The sequence below is a fragment of the Pongo abelii genome, chromosome 2, assembly GCF_028885655.2.
Source record: "Pongo abelii isolate AG06213 chromosome 2, NHGRI_mPonAbe1-v2.0_pri, whole genome shotgun sequence".
Lineage (NCBI taxonomy): Eukaryota > Metazoa > Chordata > Mammalia > Primates > Hominidae > Pongo > Pongo abelii.
Window position 1 is genome coordinate 115,124,306 of NC_085928.1, and position 22,930 is coordinate 115,147,235.

A 22,930-nucleotide genomic window follows, 5' to 3' on the forward strand; every position below is an offset into this window, starting at 1 on the left:
CTGCCAGTGTAAGGCCAGGAAATTCGCATTGGGAAGAAGCCCGACTCTCTCGGCCTTATCTCTGCCCCTCCTCCCTAAGAGGCCTCACTGGCATTAGGTTCCCTGCACTCAGGATGAGGGTCAAAGGAGGCTGAGGAGGCAAGGGACATGGAACACCTGCTCCAGAGTCTAAGTTCTTAAGAAGCAGCCACTCCATCCAACTGTCCCTCCCTTCCCTCCTTTCCCATCCTGACCTCTCCCCTGCTTCCTACAGCACGAGGCCTCACAACGCACAGGTCACAGCATTGGAGGCTTGGGTGCCACTGTAAGCTTAGGACCCTACTTCATCCTCTCCCACACCCCTACACAAATTACTGTTTTAAATATGGTGTTTTAACCTAAAACCTAAAGTATAAACTGATTTTAACTTATACATCAACTTAATCTGTGTTATGGGTTGAATTGTGTCCCCCCAAAAGATATATTGGCATTCTAACTCCTAATACCTGCGAATGTGACCCTATTTGGAAATAGGGTCTAACAGATGTAATCAAATTAAAATGAGGTCATACTGGATTAGGATGAGCCCTAAGCCAATACCTGGTGTCCTTAAGAGAGAAATTTGGACATAGAAACAGATACACAAGGGAAAAGGCATGTGAAGACAGGCAGAGATTAGAGTGATGTATTTACAAGCCAAGGAATGCCAGCCACCACTAGAAGGTGCAACAGACAAAGCATGACTCCCCTAGAGCCTTCAGAGGTGCAATGCTGCTGACACATTGATTTCAGACTTCTGGCCTCCAGATTGAGTTATAAACCATTCGGACTGTGGTAATTTGTTGTGGCTGTCCTATGAAGCTAATACCACATTTCAGAAACATTTATTCATTAACCCTCACCACCACCTGAAGAGGCAGGAAATATTACTAACCCTATTTACGGCTGGGGGCGCTGGCTTACACCCATAATCCCAGCACTCTGGGAGGCTGAGGCAGGTGGATCACTTGAGGTCAGGAGTTCAAGACCAGCCTGGCCAGCATGGTGAAACCCTGTCTCTACTAAAAATACAAAAAACTAGCCCAGCATGGTGGCGCACGCCTATAGTCCCAGCTACTTGGAAGGCTGAGGTGGGAGAATTGCTCGAACCCAGGAGTGGAGGTTGCAGTCAGCTGAGATTGCACGATTGCACTCCAGCCTGGGCAACAAGGCGACACTTTGTTCTCCGCCCCCTAAAAAACCCCCAAAACAAACTAACCCCATTTCCTAGGCATAATTTCAGTGCCATGCCTATGTAGTGGAGAGCAAGCAGCTTTTAACCTGGGCTGCCTGGATTAGAGGCCATGTTCTTAACCACAAGACTAAATATCCCCTCAACTTCTGCTTCTTGTATAAAGTAATGGCTGTTTCCTGATTTTTTTTTTTTCTGATATGGAGTCTCATTCTGTCATCCAGACTGGAGGGCAGTGGCATGATCTGCAACCTGCATCTCCTGGGTTCAGGTGATTCTCCTGCCTCAGCCTCCTGAGTAGGTAGGATTACAGGTGTGCCCCACAATGCCCAGCTAATTTTTGTATTTTTAGTAGAGATGGGGTTTCGCTGTTTTGGCCAGGCTGATCTTGAACTCCTGGCCTCAAGTAATCCGCCTGCCTCAGCCTCCCCAAATGCTGGAATTACAGGCAGGAGCCACCGTGCCTGGCCATCTTTCCTGAATTTTAAAGAAAAGATTTGAGTGCACAATAAGAATAGCCATAAAAGAGATAATAACAAGTGTTGACAAGGATGTGGAGAAATTGGAACTCTCATATACTGTGGCTGAGAATGGAAAATGGTATAGTCACTTTGTTTTTTTGTTTTTTGAGGCAGGGTCTCACTCTGTCACCCAGGCTGGAGTGCAGTGGCATGATTTCAGCTCACTTTAACCTCTGCCTTCTCAGTTCAAGTGATTCTCGTGCCTCAGCCTCCCAAGTAGCTGGGATTACAGGCACATGCCACCATGCCCAGCTAATTTTTGTATTTTTAGTAGAGACGGGGTTTCACCATGTTGGCCAGGCTGCTCTCGAAATCCTGACCTCATGTGATCCACCCGCTTCGGTCTCCCAAAGTGCTGGGGTTACAGGCTTGAGCCACCGCACCTGGCCTACAGACTGCATTTATATGAAGTATCCAGAAAAGGCAAATTTATGAGGACAGAAAGCCTATCAGTGGTGGCCTGGGGCTGAAAATGAGGATTAATTACAAAAGGCATGAGAGATCTGTTTGGGAAATAAAAATGTTCTTAAACTGATTTACAGTGATGGTTGCATCATTCAGTAAAGTTGCTTTTTTGAACAGAAATTAGGTTTTAGGGACCTACATAGGTCAATAACCAGCCACCCTAGAACTACTTTATTTTAGAAAAGGGTTCGGTCCATCTTTTTTTTTTTATAAGGCACAGGTAAAGAAAACAGAAGCGTGACAACACCTTTTAGGTTTTCCAAACAGCTTTCAATGATAAAGTTCAGTAAATAAAGTAAAGCACTTTAATTGCAGGAGAAAAAAATGCCAGAATTTAGAGGTAAAACAGTACAGGAGCCAAGACCAAAAAATTTTATTTGGAACATTCAGAGGCTAGAAAGCCACTGTCCTGTTCTCCAGAGCCTCTGAGAAGTTAAACTGAGAACCAATTAAAGAAGGGCATCTGTTCCTCCTCATCCTACCATCACCTCAGTCAGTCTGTGACCTGGTGACAGTGACTCCTCTCCTCACATCCAATCTTCCCTGGTTGGAGCTCCTCAGGCCTGGCAGGCAGCTTACAGCTTCTCTGGCTTTGCGATTCCTTGTCCAAGAACGTAACCAAGGAGACCCTGTGGTGTAGGTGTGGGGCTGAAGCGCAGCCACCTGACAGAGCTCTCCTGGGAAAATGCCTTTCCAAGTAGCCTCTCAGAGTATGCAGAGCTCTCTCCTAACACCCCAGTGTGCTCTATGTATTGGGGACTCCTCTTTTGGAGATTCTGAAGGCTCAAATCAGGTCCATATATTTTCTCCTTAAAGGGATTACCGAAGGCAAAGGCAATACAATTTCTGCCTGGTTTTCCAGGTAGGACTTCATCTCACTGCAGAATAGTAAGCAGCAGCAGCCCTTGGCAGAAACCAAGCAGGGCAATAGATTTCACCCTTTCCCAGTCCTCTCTTGGTCAGGACTTCAGGCCCATCTTGGCCATCATCTCTTCATACACCGTCCACGCCATTGCTGCCATTAGAGTTCTGCGGAGGGCTCGGGGGATGCCACCTTGGAAGAAGCCACGTAGTCCATAGTCCTATGGTGAAAATAAATGTCAGAACTCTGGAAGCAAAGTAACAATACAATTAATTATCCACTTGGTACCACAGTGAGGGTCTCTGTTACCCCATGTTTAAGACTTAGTTTCTAAACTTTATGCCCAAAGTAAGAATAATGGGTCCAAGGAGACAACCAAAGAACTTAAAAGTGTTTTCTTTTTTTTTTTTTGAGACGGAGTCTGGCTCTGTCGCCCAGGCTGTAGTGCAGTGGTGCAATCTCGGCTCACTGCAACCTCTGCCTCCTGGGTTCAAGCGATTCTCCTGCCTCAGCCTTCCGAGTAGCTGGGACTACAGTGGGACTACAGGCGCCCGCCACCACGCCCGGCTAATTTTCGTATTTTTAGTTGAGATGGGGTTTTCACCATATTAGCCAGGCTGGTCTCAAACTCCTGACCTTGTGATCTGCCCACCTCAACCTCCCAAAGTGCTGGGATTAGAGGCGTGAGCTACTGCGCCTGCCAAAAGCCTTTTTTTTTTTTTTTTGTAGTTGCTGGGCTTACCTTTTTAGGCCTGCTCTATCTAGGGGAATTTCTTAGCTGAAAGTCTTTATGCAGGGTTGCTGTGTACTTGTGCAGTTTGTATACTGTACAGAAGCACTAAGCCCCAAGTAGCAGATGAAATCCAGGCAGAAACCTGCTTGCCAAGCCCTGGATCCTGGATCCAGGCTGAAGCAAAAGGTGCCTTCTTGTCATTTGTCTCATCTTTTTGTAATTCACTGTATGCTCTTGGTGGCCCTCTCTTCACATGAATTAAAGACAAAATGCCCCTTCCTCCTCCCTCATAATCTGGGTTGATTTGCAATTTCACATAAAATATTATTTTAAAACTTTATGATTTTAGATATAGAGATAAGAACACAAATTCACATTTACCTTTAGCAAGAATATCTGCTTTGTGATAACAATACATGTTCTAAAAGAGCCAACCCAGTGGCTTATGGATAGTATACATCTGTTGAAATTTTTTTTTTTTTTTTTTAATTTAAATAGAGTCTCCTTACATTGCCCATGCTGGTCTTCAACTCCTGGGCTCGAGGGATCCTCCTGCTTCAGCCTCCCAAAATGCTGGGATTACCAGCATGAGCCACTGCACCCAGCTTCTACTATACTTTTTATCTTCAATAATACCATTTGTCCATTTATATTAGAGCAAGCATGTTCAACCCACAGCCTGCAGGCTGCATGTGGCCCAGGACAGCTTTGAATGCAGCCCAAAACAAATTTGTAAACTTTCTTAAAACATTATGAGATTTTTTTGGTGACATTTTTTCTTTAGCTCATCAGCTATCATTAGGGTTAGTGTATTTTATGTGTGGCCCAAGACAATTCTTCTTCCAGTGTGGCCCAGGGAAGCCAAAAGACTAGACACCTGTATATTAGAGCAAACTGCTAGAATAAAACAATGTGTTTGTGTGGGTTTTTTTTCCCTCTGACTAAACAGTACTTTACCCTAGTTCCTCAATTAGAGTACTAATTTCACCCCGATTTCCTGATTCAGTAAGTCTGGGGTAGAGTTCAGCAATCTGCAATGTTTAACAAATATCACAGGTTTTCCTAATGTAAGTGTCTCTGCCCCTCAAAGAAATATCAATTTTGTGGTTTTCAACCTTAAAACATATTAAAATCACTGGGGAACATTAAAAAAAAAATTCTGACTAGACATTCTGATATAGTTGGCCTAGATTTTAACCTGGGCATGGGCATTTTTAAAACCTCTCTAGGCAATTTTAATGTGAGTGAAGGGTAAGAACTACTGCTCTAGAAAGAGATCCTTAAACACCACAAGAACCAGTACTTATTTTGTAGTCTTACTTTGAAAATAAGTGTCACTGCTTGGCCAATCCATTGAAACTTCAGTGGGTAAAGCTGCATATGAGTTTTGATAACATCCGCAGGTTGAGTTACCAGTGAGGCCAGAATACCAGCAAATATGCCACAGCTGAAATTTGTAATAGGAATAAGGGTTGCATCCACCTGGTCTGAAATAGAACACAGGTAACATGTGGTTATAGATCTTACATTAATCAGATAAAGGTCAGTGCAAGTTGCCCACTAATTCTTCCCCAAACCAAGAAAGGTCTGGATTCAAATGAGGCTACGAATTCAAAACTTAAAGGTGCAACTAGTAAATTTATGTAGATGGAATGATAGAGTTAGAAAAGCACCTTTTTCAAACCACCATCATAATAACTGACTCAGGCAAGAATCATTGACTGATTTTAAAACGTGGGAAAAAGAAACAGGATGTTTATACAGATTCAAAGTTATCTTCCCACAAAGACACTTAGACATTACAATGGGAAAAATAGGTGAGTTTTCAGGGAAGATACCTGTCAGTATCTTATCCAAGTGATAAAGTGTTACTATCACTCATAATGGGTCAAATTGATGTCATGACCCTCCCGATATAAAGCAGTGAGGATACAACATCACTTATGTGGTCCTCTTGCTAAAAATCTAATCATTGAAGAAACTGCATATAAACCCACAATGAGGTATATAACTGGCCTATACTCTTGAAAATAAAACACAGGACTACTACGAAGTACATTATTGGGACAATTACAGAAACCAGAATATAGACTGTAGGTTAAAGAATTGGGCCACATGCCTGTAATCCCAACACTTTGGGAGGCCGAGGCGGGAGGATCACTTGAGCCTGGGAGTTCAAGACCAGCCTGGGCAACATGGTGCAACCCTGTCTCTACTAAAAATACAAAATTAGCCAGGCATGGTGGCATGCACCTGTAATCCCAGCTACTCCGGAGGCTGAGGCACAACAATCACTTGAACCAGGGAGGAGGAGATTGCAGTGAACCAAGATCACGTTGCTGCACTCCAGCCTGAGTGACAGGGCAAGACTGTCTCAAAAAAAAGAAAAAATTTTCTAGGTTAAACTTCCTGAATTTCATAAGACGGTTATATGACACGATGTCCTTATTCGTAGGAAATAGACACTGAGGTAAAGTTAAAAGGGCATCATGTTTCCAACTTACCCTCAAAGGGCAGGAAAAAAATATGTACATTGTACTATTCTTGTGGCTTTTTTGCAAGTTTATTTCCAAATACCAGATCGATTTTTTTTTTTTTTTTTTTTTTTGAGACAGAGTCTCGCTTTGTCACCCAGGCTGGAGTGCTGGAGTGCAGTGGCGTGATCTCAGCTCACCGCAACCTCCACCTCCCAGGCTCAAGTGATTCTCGTGCCTCAGCCTCCCAAGCAGCTGGGATTATAGGCATGTGCCACCCATGCCCAGCTAATTTTTGTATTTTTAGTAAAGACCAGGTTTCACCACGTTGGCCAGGCTGGTCTCAAACTCCTGGCCTCAACAGATCTGCCCACCTCGGCCTCCCAAAGTGCTGAGATTACAGGCATAAGCCATTGCACCAGGCCTCAGAAATTTCTACACTTGATCTTAGCCAAAAGGCCGAGAAGTGATGGGCCTCAGAAATTTTTAAAGATGGATTGAGAAGTTAAAAATTGCCCATCTATGCTTCCTTATCGCCTTAATTTTCTGTCACAAAATAAGGCTGTGACCTGCAGGGTTACACCTTCTGGTGCCTGGGTAGAAGCAGCGAATCTTCCAAGGCACTCCAGCTGTAGCTGGTCACCATGGTCATGACGGCGGGCATGCTGGCATTCCTAATTAAAGGACCTTGGTTGCAATTCCTTGCTCAAATTATCCATAGACACTTTATTACATGCAGGTTCATTCTATGGATGTGTTTCTAGCAATACCTTGTTCTGCTTGGGTCGTTGTTTACTGCCTACCAATTTTGTCCATGTCTAGCCCAACCTGAGCTAACTGGTGGGGTGGGGTGGGCCTCCCCAACTGACTGAAGTTTGACACCTTCATCTCCACCTAAATGGAGGGCTCAAAACCATGTTAACTGGGAACACAGCAAGGGAGATGAAAATATTATTTTTCTTCAAACTCCTAACTTACTACTGTTTCCCTGACTTTAACAAGAATCACATCAAGTGCGTCTTGAAAAATACAGACTCCTAGGTTGTACCCCAAGGTTTCTCATCTAAGAGGCCTTGGATGGGACCCAGCAATCTTAAGATCAAATTTGGGAAGTATTGTTGCAGAAACTCTGCAAAGCATGCTTTATTTCCCTCCCACCCACCCTATCCTCACCCCCCAAATTATAGTGGTGTAAATACTGTTTGCCTTAATAGGATGTAAACTCCAAAGGGCAGGTATCAAGTTTCCCATATCCACCTTTACATCCCAGTTCCTGACACAATCATGATATGGCTCAGTTCCTAACACTCTGCTAAGAGAAACACATAGTCTCGTATCCCAGAGAAAATGGTGAGGATCTGATATCTCAAGGATAGCTCTTCCCCACATCTTGCTTTATCCCTACCATGAGGCACTATGTTTTTGGTCTGGTTGTAAAACATCAGGTAGATTCCTGAAAAGGGCGCATCTCGAAGGAGAGTTGCTGTCAGGCCACTGAAGAGGCCCCGGTGCCCCTCACTGCGATAGATGCTCCTCAGGGCAGCGTAGATACTCTCATAGCCATATTTCCCACTCTGCAAAGAGAGCACAGAACCAGTGACTTGCATGGAGGTGCTGCATTTCAGCACTGAACAAGCAGACTGCAGGTTATGGGGCATTACCATGGGCTCTAGTTCACATATGGCTTGGCTGACCACATCAGACTCTATGTTAGATTACAAATCAGGAGTTGACGTCGGTGGTCACTCCCCAGGAGCCCAGTGGCTAAGCTGAACTATCCTGAGGCCCTAAAGCAGTTGAACTCACCTCATAGCGCGTCTTGATTACAGTGATAGGTGACATACAGACCCCTGCAACAGAGCGAGAGCCCACCCCCAGCATGATTGACTCCAGGGCGGTTGGGGGATGGCCTCGCAAGAAATACTGCTTCAAAGAGTAGAGAGTGCCAAAGTAGATTCCAACGCCAGGGACACATCTCACAATGGACTGCAGAGAAGGTCAGGGAGAAAAGAAAATCAAAGACCAAACACTTTTAAGTATTATTTTAGCTGGGTTTTCCCAAAAGACCCCAAGATGATTTGCATGCAAGTACTTTGTTTAAGGTGTGGAAGGAACACCAATAGGGAAGTGGGGGACATGAGATAGGAGAGAAGGCAGTCAATAAAGGATGTTATAAAACCAGTTTCTGCTGTGGGCAACTTAATCCCACTGGGGAACTCTGGGAATCAGTGTAGAACACACCTCAGAGTTATCCCTCCAACTGAGTGGGGAGGGACATGGGATTTTAAACACCAACTCTCATCTTTCAGTGGTTGAGGACTCTGTGGGTTTGGAAATACACACTGCTGTGGGTTAGGAAATCAACATCACTTCTGTGGTCTTGCTAGAAATGTAGAACTAAATCTAATCACAAAGAAACTGCAAATAGACCCACAGTGAGTTATATAACTGGCCTATACTCTTGAAAACAAAACACAAAATTACTCTGAAGTACATTACTGGGATAATAGAGAAATCAGTGTATGGATTTCTGATTTGGGTTTGGGCTGGGCACTAATTCCTTGGCATGAGTCCCTAAGGCCAGAAAAAGCCTTTGAGCAAAGAAATGCTGGTGTGGAGGTATCATCCCACTTTTACTGAAGTGATAAGGGCAAGGGCATTCTGACAGGTGGAACATTAGGTACCTCTGCTGTAGAGACTATGCTGCACTAATAAATCACATCTAAGCATAATGTGCAGATGCAACATATCCCTGAGCCTTCAAACAGAAGTTAGTGATAGTATGAGAGATAAGACCACATAGGTACTCCCACCACTTCTGACTCTCACATATCCTTAAGAGCTGGTAAGGTGGATGAGAAATGGCTGGTTACCAAGAAGTGGATGCTAGGAAACCTAGACCCAGATGGCAGCTTACAGGGGACATCCCTTTCCAAAGGCCCAAAAGACTCTCCGTGCGAACCACCTTCAAGAGTACAGCCAACATCCCAACACGTCTAGACCTGAAAGCAGACAAAATGGAGACAGGAAGGAAAAAAATCACTTAGATCACTTCCTCATAAAACAATTCCCCACTCAAACACTTCCTTTTATAGACTCATTTTTAGGACACTTAACAATCTCTACAATGTACCTTGGAGATACTCTATGTGTTCATAGGTTGGCACACACAAAACAGACAATACAGGCTGGGTGCAGTGGCTCATGCCTGTAATCTCAGCACTTTGGAAGGCTGAGGTGGGCAGATCACTCGAGGCCAGAAGTCTGAGACCAGCCTGGCCAACATGGCGAAACCCCATCTCTACCAAAAATACAAAAATTAGCTGGGTATGGTGGCAAGCACCTGCAATCCCAGCTACTTGGGAGGCTGAGGCAGGAGAATCCCTTGAACCTGGGAGGCAGAGGTTGCAGTGAGCCAAGATCGCACCACTGCACTCCAACCTGGGCAACAGAGCGAGCATCTGCCTCAAAAAACAAATAAAAACAAAAACAGATAATACTGATGTTATTTCCAGAAAATCCCCTGGTACTCTCATGCCAGGCAATACAGTTATAACATCACAAGCTAACACAATAAAGTGTAAATGTCACTGAGGCAGATTCCAGGAAGCTGCTCAGGAATGGACCCCATTTAATTAAAAAGAAATGTCAAATATAAAAACAATTCAAAAATAAAAACAATTCAGAAAACATATGAAAGTTGGGTACGGGCTGTGTTTCTCTCTGAACATCCAACAGAATGGAAGTTGACTTAACACAGTAAAGATGTTCCTGTGTCTGAGAAGTTGCTGAAATCAGTTCACCAATGAAAGACAGGGCCTACCCATGATCTGAGGGCTGGAGGGTTTGCAGGCGTGTTTTAAGGAGATCCAGAGGTTGGAAAAGGAGGGTAGAGCAGGTCCCACTGATGGAGCCACACAGGAAAGCCTTGATCACTGGATGTAACTGCAGAATAAGACAATATTGTGTCAGTAGCTCTGCCTGTGTGAGCCTCACCTTTCTCTACACCTGACCAGCGAATTCCTTTAGAATTTATAAGAGACCAGCGAAGTCTCTTAGACACTTACCTGGTGGTGCCTCATGTTTTCTTCATACCTCGGAGAAGGGAAAAGTATAGCCGGAAATTAAAAATACTGCAATGTTATTGAGGACATTGGATGCTGCAAGAGGTATCTCTGGTCTTCGTATTGCTGATAGACATATTGCTCAGTGGGAGCAAAACTATTTCCATGCCACTGACCACTCTTCCCTATGTTCTGACTCAAAAAGTTACTGGTCATCTCCCTATCTTTGCGAAAGCAAAGTCAATTGAATGTAGTGCTTTCACTTTGAACTGATGATGTGCAGGCTCCCTTCGCTCTAAGACCTATAGGTATTTATAGGACAAAGCCAAAGCAAATGAAACCTTAAACTCAACCACTGTGTAAAATGTAAGTGCCACTTCCTGTAGAACGTAGTATTTCCTTCATTTAAAACTTTCCCCTTCCCATCTCACTGGGCCCTAAGCAGATCACACAGTCCTACAGACCAGTAGCCTCTCCTGGCTTTGCTGCTTCTCCTTCAACGCATGAACCGTCATACACACTGGCTAATCTACAGACACCACCTGGAAGGGTGGAACTCCTTCAAAGACTAAATATACCTCCCTTAGTTCCAGGAGCTGCATGTTCCAGGAGCTGCAGCTTCCAGCACTGGTGCTACCATTACAGGACAGCATCCTCTCTCCAGACCCCTAGAACCCAGGAGTATCACAAATGACTGTGAAAAGGTACTTAAAATCCAAACAATGACCTTCTTCCCCTTCCTTCCCCTTCCCTAAAATAAATAAATAAATAAATAAATAGCTATCTTCTCCAAAAATGCTTGGCAAATTCATCCCCAAAGACCTCTTCCCTTATTAAGTGGCATTGGCACTATTATTTTTTAAATAGATGACACATTGTGGCCCTAAAACATTAAGATGAATATATATAAAGTTTCCATTACACATCACATAACTACTTACCTGGAACTGAAATATTTGTAATCTGCAGTATTTGCTTAACAGAGAGGAGAGTGTATCTCAAATTCCACCAAAGGAGCCAGTTATAACTGGAATTCCTCATAAGACTGTTGGAGGCAGCGGGTGGGGGGAACTAAGGTCATTAAAAACTGGAGTTTACAACCACAATCCAATAACTTCTGAAGTACCAAAGGGTGGTCTGATAAGACAACAGGTAAAACCAAGTAAGGTGTGCATATTTCAACAAGTCTGTATCTACATCAACTCCCTCTCCCCAAGAGGTGTCCTGCTCTTCTGCCAACCAATATTCTCATGAGCTCTGTGTTTCTAGTCTCTCCCCAAGACTTTGTGGCATTAATGAGCCCCCTTCTTCACACACTGGGTCTCTCGCTCCCACTGGCATCTCCTCTTCTGCCAGGCAACAGGCTCCAAAGCATCCATCTTTCCAGCCTGACGCTACACCATCTCCACCTGCTCTGTGCCAGTCCCTCCACAGGCCCCCCCAGTTTGCTATCCAGCTAAATCTCCTCCACTAACACAGCCTCTGAGGGCTCACCAAGCACCTGCTGCACCCCAGGACCCCGTTCCTGTCCCTGCCCTTATCTTACTTGGCCTCTCTGGTACATGCCATATGGCTGAGTGCCTCTCCTCACAGTTTCTGGTTTCTCTCTCCTTCTCTTCCTTGGCCTGCCCTTCACATAGGACTGCTCCTCTTATCTCCTTTCAGAGTAACCTCACCCATATCCAGGCTTCACACACATGCTGGTAATGCCCACATCTCCAGCCCAGGCTGGCCTCTCCCCGGACTCTGCTAATGTCTCCTTGTCTTCCCTCAAATGGCCCACAGGCATCTCAAATTCAACATGTCCAAAATGGAAACTTGGTCAACAGTTCTCCACGCACTTGCCTCTTCTCCAATCCACACTGGGATACTCCAGGAATCCAGGTTGGAAACCTCGGAGACACATAAAACTCACCATGCCTGCTGCTACATGACCAAGTCCCACTGACCAAGCCCTCAATCTTCCCAGTCTGGCCTCCACTGATCCATCCTAATGACCTCTGTGGCAGTCTCCAGCCTCAACTATGCCAACCCACCCTCCACTCTGCTCCGAGAGTAGCACTGGGCGAGGCATCTATAGACACCACCTCAAAATCTCATAGCATCTTATGAGCTAGGTATTTTAAACCCGTTTTACAGATTAAACTGGAGCTCACAGAGGTTACAAATGTGTCCTACATCACAGGGGTTGAAGCCACTGGCCAGGACTTAAAGTTCATACTCTATTCACCATACCACCCAGTCTAAAGTGAAAATCCAGGATACTTAGGCCACTCAGTGCATCCACTATTCACCATCACTCCCTCCTTGAAATGCTCTCTTCCTTTGGCTTCAGAGATTAATACTGTCCTGGGTTTCCTCCCACGTCTCTGGCCTCTCCTTAAATGAACCATAGTCCCATGGCTCTTCAACCACTTCCAGGGGTTCCATTTCCACCCTCCCCTCCACACTCTCAGCCTCCCGCTGGAGCTCAGTCTCACACAGCCACTTACTCAGATGGCCACCTCAGATGATGTTTCCACACCTGAACTTACCTTTCTCCCACACTTCCAACCAGCTCCTCCTCCAAGGTGCCCTGTCCCAGTGAATACCATGCCATTTCTCTAGCCACCCAGCCAGAAACCTGAGCACCATCCTTGGACTTGGCCTCTCCACACTTGTTCACTCTACCTCCAAAACAGCTCTCAAATCCACCAATCCATTCCAGCTGAGAACCGTGTTATCTCTTGCCTTGGTGACGGCCACCACTCTTTTACCCATTTGTCATCTATATGACCCCTCTAATCCACTCTTTACCCTGCAGCCAGAGTCATCTTCTGTTTTATTATTTATTTATTTATTTTGAGACAAGGTCTTGCTATGATGCCTAGGCTGGAGTATAGTGGCACAATCACGGCTCACTGCCAACCATGACCTCTCAGGCTCAGGTGATCCTCCCACCTCAGCCTCATGAGTAGCTGGGACCACAGGTGTGTGTCACCATGCCCAGCTAATTTTTTTGTAGAGATGGGGTTTCGCTATGTTGCACAGGCTGGTCTCAAACTCCTGGACTCAAGCAATCTGCCCACCTCTGCCTCCCAAAGTGTTAGCATTACAGGTGTGAGCCACCATGCCCCGCCTGAGTCATCTTTTAAAACTGCAAATTTGATCACGCTGCTTTCAGGAATAAAACCCTTCAATGAAAGATAATGTTTTGTGAAATTTGAAGTTACTAGCTTAAAAACAAGACCAACAAAAAAAGATGGAATAAAAATACAAGTAATGACAAATGTATTAGGAGCTACAGAGTATCCCACAAATTTGTCATTAATACTCATTGAATTATAATTTTTAAAAACCCAACCAAACCAATACCCTTTAATTGGTTCATATTCCTCTCAGGATAAAGTCCAAACTGCTGGTTGCAGGGCCTTTCATGTATCACAGGGCTCCTGCTTACCATTTTGGCCTATGTTCTCACCCTCCCACTAACACACTCTGCAGCCATACTGGAGGACTCCACCTTACTTTTGCCTCTGAAAACTCTGACATGTTGTTATGCCCTAGCACCTGTCTTGCTCCCTAACTCCCCCACGTCCAAGTTCAGTGCCTCTCCTTCAGGCTTCTGCAGCAGCACCTGTCCCCATCTCCCTTAAGACTGCGTGTCAAAGACAGAATGGTCACAACTCCTGCCTGTCTTGTTCATGGTGATATCTCAAGAAATGACCTCGGAGCCTGGTGCACACAGTGTTCAGCAGTGACAGTGGAATGAATGTTACCACCTAACAGGAAACCTTATGCTCTCCCTTTGAGCACAGTCCCATAGGATAGGGCTCGGTGGGCCCTGCATGACTCATCCCAGGATGGGTTAATCTCCCCCACCTCTCTCCAGGCCCCTTGCTCCAGCAAGGCTATAGGAATGACCTGCAGTTAGTTTCTGGGCAGTTATCTTAGGCGCTGCTTCCCCAGTGCTCACACAGGTGCTGTGTGGAATTTGTTTTAAAACAAATTTGCTGCTGTCCTTCACCTTCCCACCCTTGATTGCAGGAAATATCTTCTTAACGTCTTTTATTTCACAGCACAGTGATTAGACATGTTATTGGCTCAAGTTATTGAGCCAATAACTTTTTTAGCTTCGTACTTTTCCAAGTCCATTAGCACAGAGCAGATGTTATTTATACTAGCGGTATAGATCAACTTCTAATAGGCAAAAACAAGACAACAACAACAACAAAAACCATCCCAACAGGTAATATTAAATGGTCTTAAGATTTTTGTCAATGGTGAATGGCACACATCCTTTGCGAGTGAACTTAACTTTTAAAACGTAGCTCAAGGCCAAGCGCGGTGGCTCACACTTGTAATCCTAGCACTTTAGGAAGCCGAGGCAGGCGGATCACTTGAGGTCAGGAGTTCAAGACCAGCCTGGCCAACATGGTGAAACCCCCTCTCTACTAAAAATACAAAAATTAGCCGGGCGTGGTGGCGCACGCCTGTAATCCCAGCAACTTGGGAGACTGAGACAGGAAAAATACTTGAACCCGGGAGTCAGAGGTTGCAGTTGAACCGAGATCGTGCCACTGCACTCCAGCGTGGGCGACAGGGCGAGACTCTGTCTCAAAAAAAAAAAAAAAAAGAAAAGAAAGCTCAAAAATATATTCAAGGTAAATAAAAAAGTAGTTTCTTTTTAAGGGGAGAAAGAAGAGGGCATAAACAATAATACGCATACGAAATAAGTAGCACATAAGAGTGCAAACTGGATCCACAAGCAATTCCTACCCTGAAAAAACTATCCTAAGTCCAATTCACATCCGGAGGCGAGGGCTGGAGAGCCCTGAAAAAGGTAAGCAGGTTTTCAAAGACGTCAACGCAAAGTCGCCACCGCCGCCGTCTCCGCCTTTAAGGATTAAAAAAAAAAAAAAAAGCCGCCCCTACCTCGGGCGCAAGACCTCAGAGGGAGAGCTGAGGCTGCTGCCGTGGCCTCACGCCTTTAGCATCTAAGGACGGGCTGCACCCCGACTCCACCCACCAGGCAACCACGCCGCCAGCCCCGCCTCCGCCTCCACCAATAGCGGCCCGGCGGCCCGGCCACGGCAACCAATCGAACGCCGGAGGAGGCATGGTGTCGCCGGGGGACCACGCGCAGTCCCAACAGGCTGGAAAGGTGCCGCAACGCCTGGCCCGCAGGTATTAGACCGCCGCCCGCGGGCGCACAGCGCTACTGGGCCAGCTCGCTGCGGCATCAACGGCTTCTCAGCCTCAGCACTATTATCAGGCCTTGTGACCGTCCCAAATCTGCCCGGGTGCCCTCCCACCTCTGCCACTCCTGGCAGCCTACTCGCACCTTGTGGAGGCCGCGCGGGCACACTCCCCGGCACGCGCCCAGTCCAGGCCCCGGCAATTCCGCCCTTTACCGGGACATCGGCCCTACAGCGCCTGCCCCCAGGGCTGGCCTGCAGCTCCTGGCCTCTCCTCACTCCCCCCTCTTCTCAATTCCCTTAGTCAAACTCCTCTCTCGCCGCATCCCAAACCCTGAGCGCACCTTGGGGCGCGGAGAAGGGTCGCCGAGCCTTACCAACGCCCCGAATTCTCCGGCCCAAGCCCGCGGTTCGGACCCCCGCCCTTCCTTCCCCTCAGTGCCCTCACCATAAGCGTTTCCACCGTGTCTCCGACATCTTGGGGTTGCAGCAGCGACGGACGTGAGTTCTGAATCATTGGAGATGAGGCCCGCGAGTGCTCTGGGCCCAGGGTGCTGTCGACGGGCGCTTGGGCCCAGCCCTGGAGGCCTTGAAGAAGGCTAGGGGATGGCGCTAGCCAGGCGACGCGCTTTAAGCCGCGGGCTCTCTGACGTCTGCGCCTATAAGCACGCAGCCGCCGGGGTTCGGATCCTGCTAGTCCAGGGGCTGCGGGCGCGGAACAATCCCGCCGCGGGAATTACGCGCCGCTCTTCACCCGCGCCGCAGACTCCGCGGCTCTGCTCTCCTGCCCATCCTGCCCTGCTGCAGGCTTCAGCACCGTAGATGAGGTTCTGTGTATCCGGGGGTAGAAGAAGCGCCGGAGGAACTCTGTGGAAGGGGAGATTTCGCTTCCGGGTGGGACGCTCGTCACGTGAGGGTGTTCTGAGTGCCACCTGGTGAAAACGCCCAGAACTGCAGGATCCGCGCTTCCTTGCACCCAGAACTTAATGTGGCGTCTGCAGGGAACTTTGCTTTTGCGTGGAACGTCTGAACGTATTTACAATCCACACCTGGTCTGCCCAGTAAGGCAGCCACTAGCCAACGGGGGCTATTGATTTATTAATTGATACATTAATTTTAATTATATTAAAACAAGCAGTGTGCAATGCTTTCTCCTTAAACAGGCGTTTTTTTTTTTGTTTTGTTGTTTTTTTTTCAGGACCATATTTCCCTTTAAATGCTGAAAATTTAGTGTAGGAATTGATATGTACTGTATGCATAAACCACACGCTGGGTATCTAAGACTGTTAAGGTAAAATCTCAATAATTTTTATATGTTGAAATGATATTTTGGATATATTGAGTTAGGTGAAATATTAAAATTAACTTCAGGCCGGGGGCAGTGGCGCAGGCCTGTAATCTCAGCACTTTGTGAGGCCTAGTCTGGAGGATTGCTTGAGGGAGCCAAGGAGTTGGAGACCAGCGTGGACGACAAAGCAAGACCCCGTCTCTAAAACAAATAATAATAACTTCATGTGTTTCTTTTTAAATGTGGCTAGTAAAACATTTAAACTTTAACATGTGGCTCCCATTACATTTCTGTAGGACAGTACTGGTCTAGTTGGTTAAAATTCTGGTTTATTGCTCACATGGAATCTGTCAATGGCTTTTTTGGTCTCCCCACTTCCCCTTATGCCTGTCTGGCTGATCCATGGAAAAGCATTACTGCTGGGATCCTGACACTCCTGTTGAAAATGCAGTGGCCCTGGTAATCTGCAGAATAAAGTCCAAGCTTTTCATAGCAACCTTCACTACTTTCCACATTCATTCATCACCCAAGAACTAGATCAGAAAGGAAACTGACTTAGGGAGCAAGATAATATTTTTTGAGGCTTCATTCCTGTGCTTCTGAGGTACATAGAACAGGCAAGAAAGTGGTCCCAGAGGAGGTTATTCCCAGAAAGGATTAAGGAAAGTATAAACATTAAAAAAATATATATATTACAGGCCGGGTGCGGTGGCTCATGCCTGTAATCCCAGCACTTTGGGAGGCCGAGGGAAGCAGATCACGAGGTCAGGAGATCGAGACCATCCTGGCTAACACGGTGAAACCCCGTCTCTACTAAAAATATAGCCAGGTGTGGTGGCAGGTGCCTGTAGTCCCAGCTACTTGGGAGGCTGAAGCAGGAGAATGGCGTGAACCCAGGAGGTGGAGGTTGCAGTGGGCCGAGATCATGCCACTGCACTAACGCCTGGGCGACAGAGGGAGACTCCATCTCAAAAAACAAAACGAAACAAAATTACAAATCTGCCTGGTGATTGAATACTTTGCTACCCTTTGTTCTAAGCTGCAAGGTTCATTTTCTTTGTGCAGTATTGATGTTGATAACTATGCACTGAAACTTCTTTTTAAAGGAAGACCTAACTCCACCCTTGGATGGAATCAGTGCACCCGCGCTACACTGATTCCATAAGACAAGAATTCCTACTTTTGAGAAATCATGGGTTGGCGTATTTTAGAGACTGCTCTTGGCCACTCTGGGTGTGGGAACCCAGGTGGGATCTAGAATGAAAGCCGGCCCTCCACTCCCTCACCCTTCCAGGTATGCCTGCTTGGCTATGGGCTCAGAAAATATGGGCTGGCTTTCAAGGGTAGCAGCTGGCAGATTTCCCTCCTCTGTATCTGCTCCTGCCATGCTTACTCATAACTCTAAAGCCCACAGGCCCTTCTTTTCCCACATCTCCTCCCCTGAATGTTTGTGGGGATGCAGAGATATATAATGATCATGGGGAAAGAGCATCACCCATTGGCAGATGAGTGGGGTGGTTTGGAGCAGTACTTAATGGCAAGGTTGGAGGAGTGAATTTTTTTTTTTAAAAAAAGAAAACATTGTGACTAATTCAAAACAAGGTGATTAGCATAAGGCAAGCCTTAATGGATTTATCTGCAGTCAAGGGAAGGTGATTTGGCTCTTATGACCTAAGTTCCCCCAATTACACACTGGTCCCTCAAAGATCCAAAGTGGCCCTTGTTTTCTGGATTGTATGATCAAGTTACATGTTTTCCCATCCCAGGGATTGTAGACACCCCCTACCCAGGAAGAAATACACATGTATCAGTTTGGATACATGACCTCCTCTTAAAACTTTATTCACAGCAAGTCTTGACATCTGGAGGAGTTTCCACCATCCAAGAAGGAAAAGGCAAAGGTCCACATGGGAAGCTGGAGGTGAATGGGAGAGACAGAGGCTGCTCAGATAGGGCCTTTGGTTTCCTGTCTGCCTGTCAGAGCAGGAGGAGGTGGGCCTTGCAGCGCCTTGCATCTGCGTCGCTTCATTTGTGAGAAGATGGCGGGAATGGTGAAAAGCACACAGGTAAGTCACTGCCCCCACCTCCATGTTTCCAGCAGACCAGCTCAGCAAGATCTTTCTACCTGCCTGGAGCCAGAGCTGCTTCTGGAAATATCTAAATTTTCTCTTCTACTGATGTCAAAACAATGAGGCCAGCCTTTGCCTTTTGGAAACCAATAGGGGATTGAGAGGGGAGATACCATGCATTCTCTCTGCTACAACCTCCCTTACCGCCCGTCTTCATCAGTCTCTCTATGCCTACTGGCCTCTCAGGTCTAATGGGCATCTTATGATAGTCTTCGTCCTATAACTAATGGAGGCTCCTCTGCGTCTGAACATCTGCTCCCATCCTAAACACACAACCTGAAAGAGAAGCCTTAAGAGTCTCCAAGGGCACTGCCTTCACCAGTGGGGGAAGCCACTCTTTGCCTGATCACAAGAATGGGTGAATACTGCAGAAAAAAAGGGAATTCTAATGACTTTACCCAGAAGCTTCCACAAAGAGGATGGTCCTGTCACTGCTTTGGGCTTCACAAGAAGGAAACACCTTTCTTCCTTCTGTGCCAGTGACTATTGCCTGTAACCTCACCCCTGAGCCAAGGGTGACCAGGCTACAAGAGAACAATGAGTTAGAGTGGCTTACAAGCTGGTATCCGAGGGAGGGGCAGTTGGCTCTGTGGGGTGGACTGCATTCCTGCAGGAGTGGGATCTTCACATTCTACTCCAAGGACCAAATTGTTAGGGGCAGTGGAAGGGAGAGGAGCCATGGTACGTGCCCAGGCAGTGTGGTGTTTTGTGTTTTGTCATATGGAAGCCACAAGTCACTCCGTCAACATTTTGACAAAGCAGTTCCCCATCTTCTGGAAAAAATCAAACTCTTCTTGTTTTCCTGCTTTCTTCACAATGAGGAAACAGGCAACATTTTGGCTAAAAGTTTATAAACATAAGCACATATTTTCTGGTCACAAATCTTCTAGGTCCTGATTGATCTCAATTTCCCACAGGGGTGAGCAGGACCCACTTGTGGTTTGCTTATAGCTCTATTCACACGTGGAAGGTTTTTTTTTTTTTTTTTTTTTGGAGACGTAGTTTCACTCTCGTTGTCCAGGCTGGAGTGCAATGCTGCAATCCCGGCTCACCACAACCTCCGCCTCCCGGGTTCATGCAATTCTCCTGCCTCAGCCTCCTGAGTAGCTGGGATTATAGGCATGCGCCACCACGCCTGGCTAATTTTGCGTTTAGCAAAATTAGGAAAATGTTGGTCAGGCTGGTCTCAAACTCCCGACCTCAGGTGATCTGCCCACTTTGGCCTCCCAAAGTGCTGGGATTCCAGGCATGAGCCACCACGCCTGGCCAGGTTTTCTTTATCTTTGACAGAATGACTTCACTTATAAGCAAGCATCTTGTGTAACAGTCAGTTTTATGTGTCAACTTGGCTAGGCTATAATACCCAGTTTTCAATTAAACACTAATCCAGGTGTTGCTGTGAAGGTATTTTGTAGATGTGGTTAACTTCTATAATCAGTTGACTTTAAGTAAAGGAGATTATCTTTCATAATCTGGATGAAAGAAAATCAGGACACATATTTCCCTGACAGATACACCTTGTTTCCCCTCCTTAAAGGGTAGAGGCTATCTCCTGCTGTTTTCTGTATGTCCTTGAGAGACCACTGAGGCAGAGTAATGCTGTAAAAAGAAAGTGGACTTTGGAATCGGGCATTGATTCTGTATTTGATCCTGGCTTTGTCACCTGCTAGCTGTGTATTCACCTCAACTTTCTTGTTTGTTCATTTTGAGATAAGTCTTGTGCTACTGCCCAGGCTGGAGTGCAATGGTGTAATCTCAGTTTACTGCAACTGCCGCCTCCCGGGCTCAAGCGATTCTCCTGCCTCAGACTCCTGAGTAGCTGGGATTACAGGCACACACCACCACGCCCAGCTAATTTTTGTATTTTTAGTAGAGATGGGGTTTCACCATGTTGGCCAGGCTGGTCTCAAACTCCTGACCTAAGGTGATTGCCTGCCTCGGCCTCCCAAATTGCTGGGATTACAGATGTGAGCCACTGCGCCTGGCCAGTTTATGGGCCTTAATTAGAGGTCAAGAGTGAAGCCTCCCATATATAAAATTAAATACTTAGGGTAGATTCAGTGGCTCTGGCTTGTAATCCCAGCATTTGGGGAGGACGAGGCAGGAAGATCTCTTGAGCCCAAGAGTTCAAGACCAGCCTGGGCAACATAACAAGACCTTGTCTGTACAAAAATAAAAACAGTAGCCAGGTGTGGTGGAATGAGCCTGTAGTCCCAGCTACTCAGAAGGTGGAGGCAGGACAGTCTCTTGAGCCCAGGAGTTCAAGGCTGCAGCAAACTATGACTGCACCACTGCACTCCAGCCTGGGTGACAGAACAAGACCCTGTGTCTATTTTTTTTTTTATTCCAAATACTTACCAAACATGTGCATTTTTACCAAAAATCTCAAAGCAGGATTTCTAATGACAGATTAGGCACATAAATTAGAAGTCTTCCCACTGGCCCCTTTGTCTTTTAACGCGTGGCACTCCATCATCTGCCATTCTTTCCCATCCGTTCTCTTTCACCCAGTCAGAAGCTCAGCTCAAACTGGCCACTAGAGGGAACACGTGTCCTGTTCCCAACAGGTTCTGGGTCCTGGCTTCAGGTGTCTGTAAATTACGTGATAGTCCCACTGGCATTGTCACTGAGCTACTGGCCTTGGGTGTACCAGGGTGAAGGCACTGGCCCTTAGTCCCAGACGCTGCCCCTTTCCAATTCCTCATGTATGCTTCATCTGTCTGGTCTACACAGCAGACCAGCTATGGTAGGAAAGTATAAGGAGATGCCAGGAGTGGCTTCGGATAGAAGTGGAGAGAACACTGAACTAAAAGTCAGGAGTTTCTGATGCTAGTCCAATATCTGACAAAAACTCATTGTCACCTCTCTAGGCCTCAGCTTTGTCACATGTAAGATGAGGGCCTTGAACTAAGTGGCTCCAAGTTCCTTTTTTGGGCTAATATCGTATGAATCAGGGATCATGATCTCCAGACTCCCTTGGTCCTGACTTTCAGGCTAATGCAAGCCACAGAGGAGATATAGGAGATAGGCTGGGGCACAGATTGAATTGAGGAAAATGCATATGCATAAACAAAGTTTTGCCAACAGTTCTGTATTATTTAGAGCACCCCTGCAAGCCCAGTTAAACACTACTGGTGTAGGGGGTTTCAACATACCAGGGACAGCTTTAGCAATCTTAGCAAGGTCTGCTTCTTTAAGGAATTGCACAGAGCACCAACAACCTGGAAGTCTTGTCCATGACCCATCCACAGTCTTCTCCATGAACTCATTATATAGCCTCACCATGACAGGGCTCCAGCTGGCATTGGGGAGGGAGTAATCCTTTGTATCAAATTGGAGGTGGCTACTGCTTGAGACCTGAAAAGTCCAAAAGGGGTGGTGGACTGTCCCCAGTACCTTCCAATTTGACTCATTCATTCAAGCATTTACCTAATAGATGAGTCTGTTTTCATCTCGCAGAGCACGTACAAATGCCCAGAGGTAAGAGAGAGCATGTCAGATTCCTAGAACTGTAAATGTGGAAACGTCTAGTAGGGGGGAAGGAATGGAAGGGAGGAGGCCAGAGGGAGAGCCTGGGGCCCTCCATCAACCATGTAGGAGAATGTAGGCTTTATGCTGAAGAGGTTTAAGCAGGAGAATTAAAGGGTCAGATTTGCATGTTAGAAGGATTTCTGTACACGGGAAGTTACAAACTGGTCAGGTCTCACTGACACTGGGAAGCCTTGCTGATATACAATTCAAAGACACATTCTTTCCCCTGCCTGTTTCCTTTCAGCTTCCAGCTCCTCTGTGCCTCCCTCTCCTGCTCCCCAGTTCCTTCAGGTTCTGCTTCTAAGATGGTTCACCTTGTTTGACTATGTAGTTTATTTTATCTCCTTACTGTCCTATTACAATCAGAAGGCTCAACCACCATCCTGGCTAACACAGTGAAACCCCATCCCTACTAAAAATACAAAAAATTAGCTGGGTGTGGTGGTGGTTGCCTGTAGTCCCAGCTACTCAGGAGG

The 22,930-nt window shown here is 46.3% G+C and overlaps 1 protein-coding gene across 3 annotated transcripts; it reads right to left on the minus strand.

Annotated features, from left to right (window-relative positions):
* Positions 1–2,478: 2,478 nt before the first annotated feature.
* SLC25A38 (solute carrier family 25 member 38) lies at positions 2,479–16,429 on the minus strand. Of its 3 annotated transcripts, none has more exons than XM_024244323.3 (7): positions 15,955–16,429; positions 10,089–10,210; positions 9,183–9,267; positions 8,072–8,251; positions 7,671–7,839; positions 5,112–5,278; positions 2,479–3,278 (listed from the first exon to the last, which is right to left on the minus strand). In XM_024244323.3, the coding sequence occupies exons 1-7, from the start codon at positions 16,021–16,023 to the stop codon at positions 3,156–3,158; spliced, it is 915 nt and encodes a 304-aa protein (XP_024100091.1). In that variant the 5' UTR covers positions 16,024–16,429; the 3' UTR covers positions 2,479–3,155. The 3 variants fall into 3 exon arrangements, with proteins under 3 accessions (XP_024100091.1, XP_009237466.2, XP_024100092.1); XM_009239191.4 differs by having other exon boundaries at positions 2,479–3,304; positions 15,955–16,406; XM_024244324.3 differs by lacking the exon at positions 5,112–5,278 and having other exon boundaries at positions 3,190–3,278; positions 15,955–16,397.
* Between the last annotated feature and the right edge of the window lie 6,501 nt (positions 16,430–22,930).

Coding starts and splice junctions, on each gene's coding strand:
- SLC25A38 (XM_024244323.3), bottom strand. CDS start 16,023: ATGATTCAGAACTCACGTCCGTCGCTGCTGCAACCCCAAGATGTCGGA. Junction 8,252..9,182: donor TTTGGAAAGGGATGTCCCCT/GTAAGCTGCCAT, acceptor CCTTCTCTGCAG/TCCATTGTGAGATGTGTCCC. Junction 5,279..7,670: donor CAAAAACATAGTGCCTCATG/GTAGGGATAAAG, acceptor GTTCTATTTCAG/ACCAGGTGGATGCAACCCTT.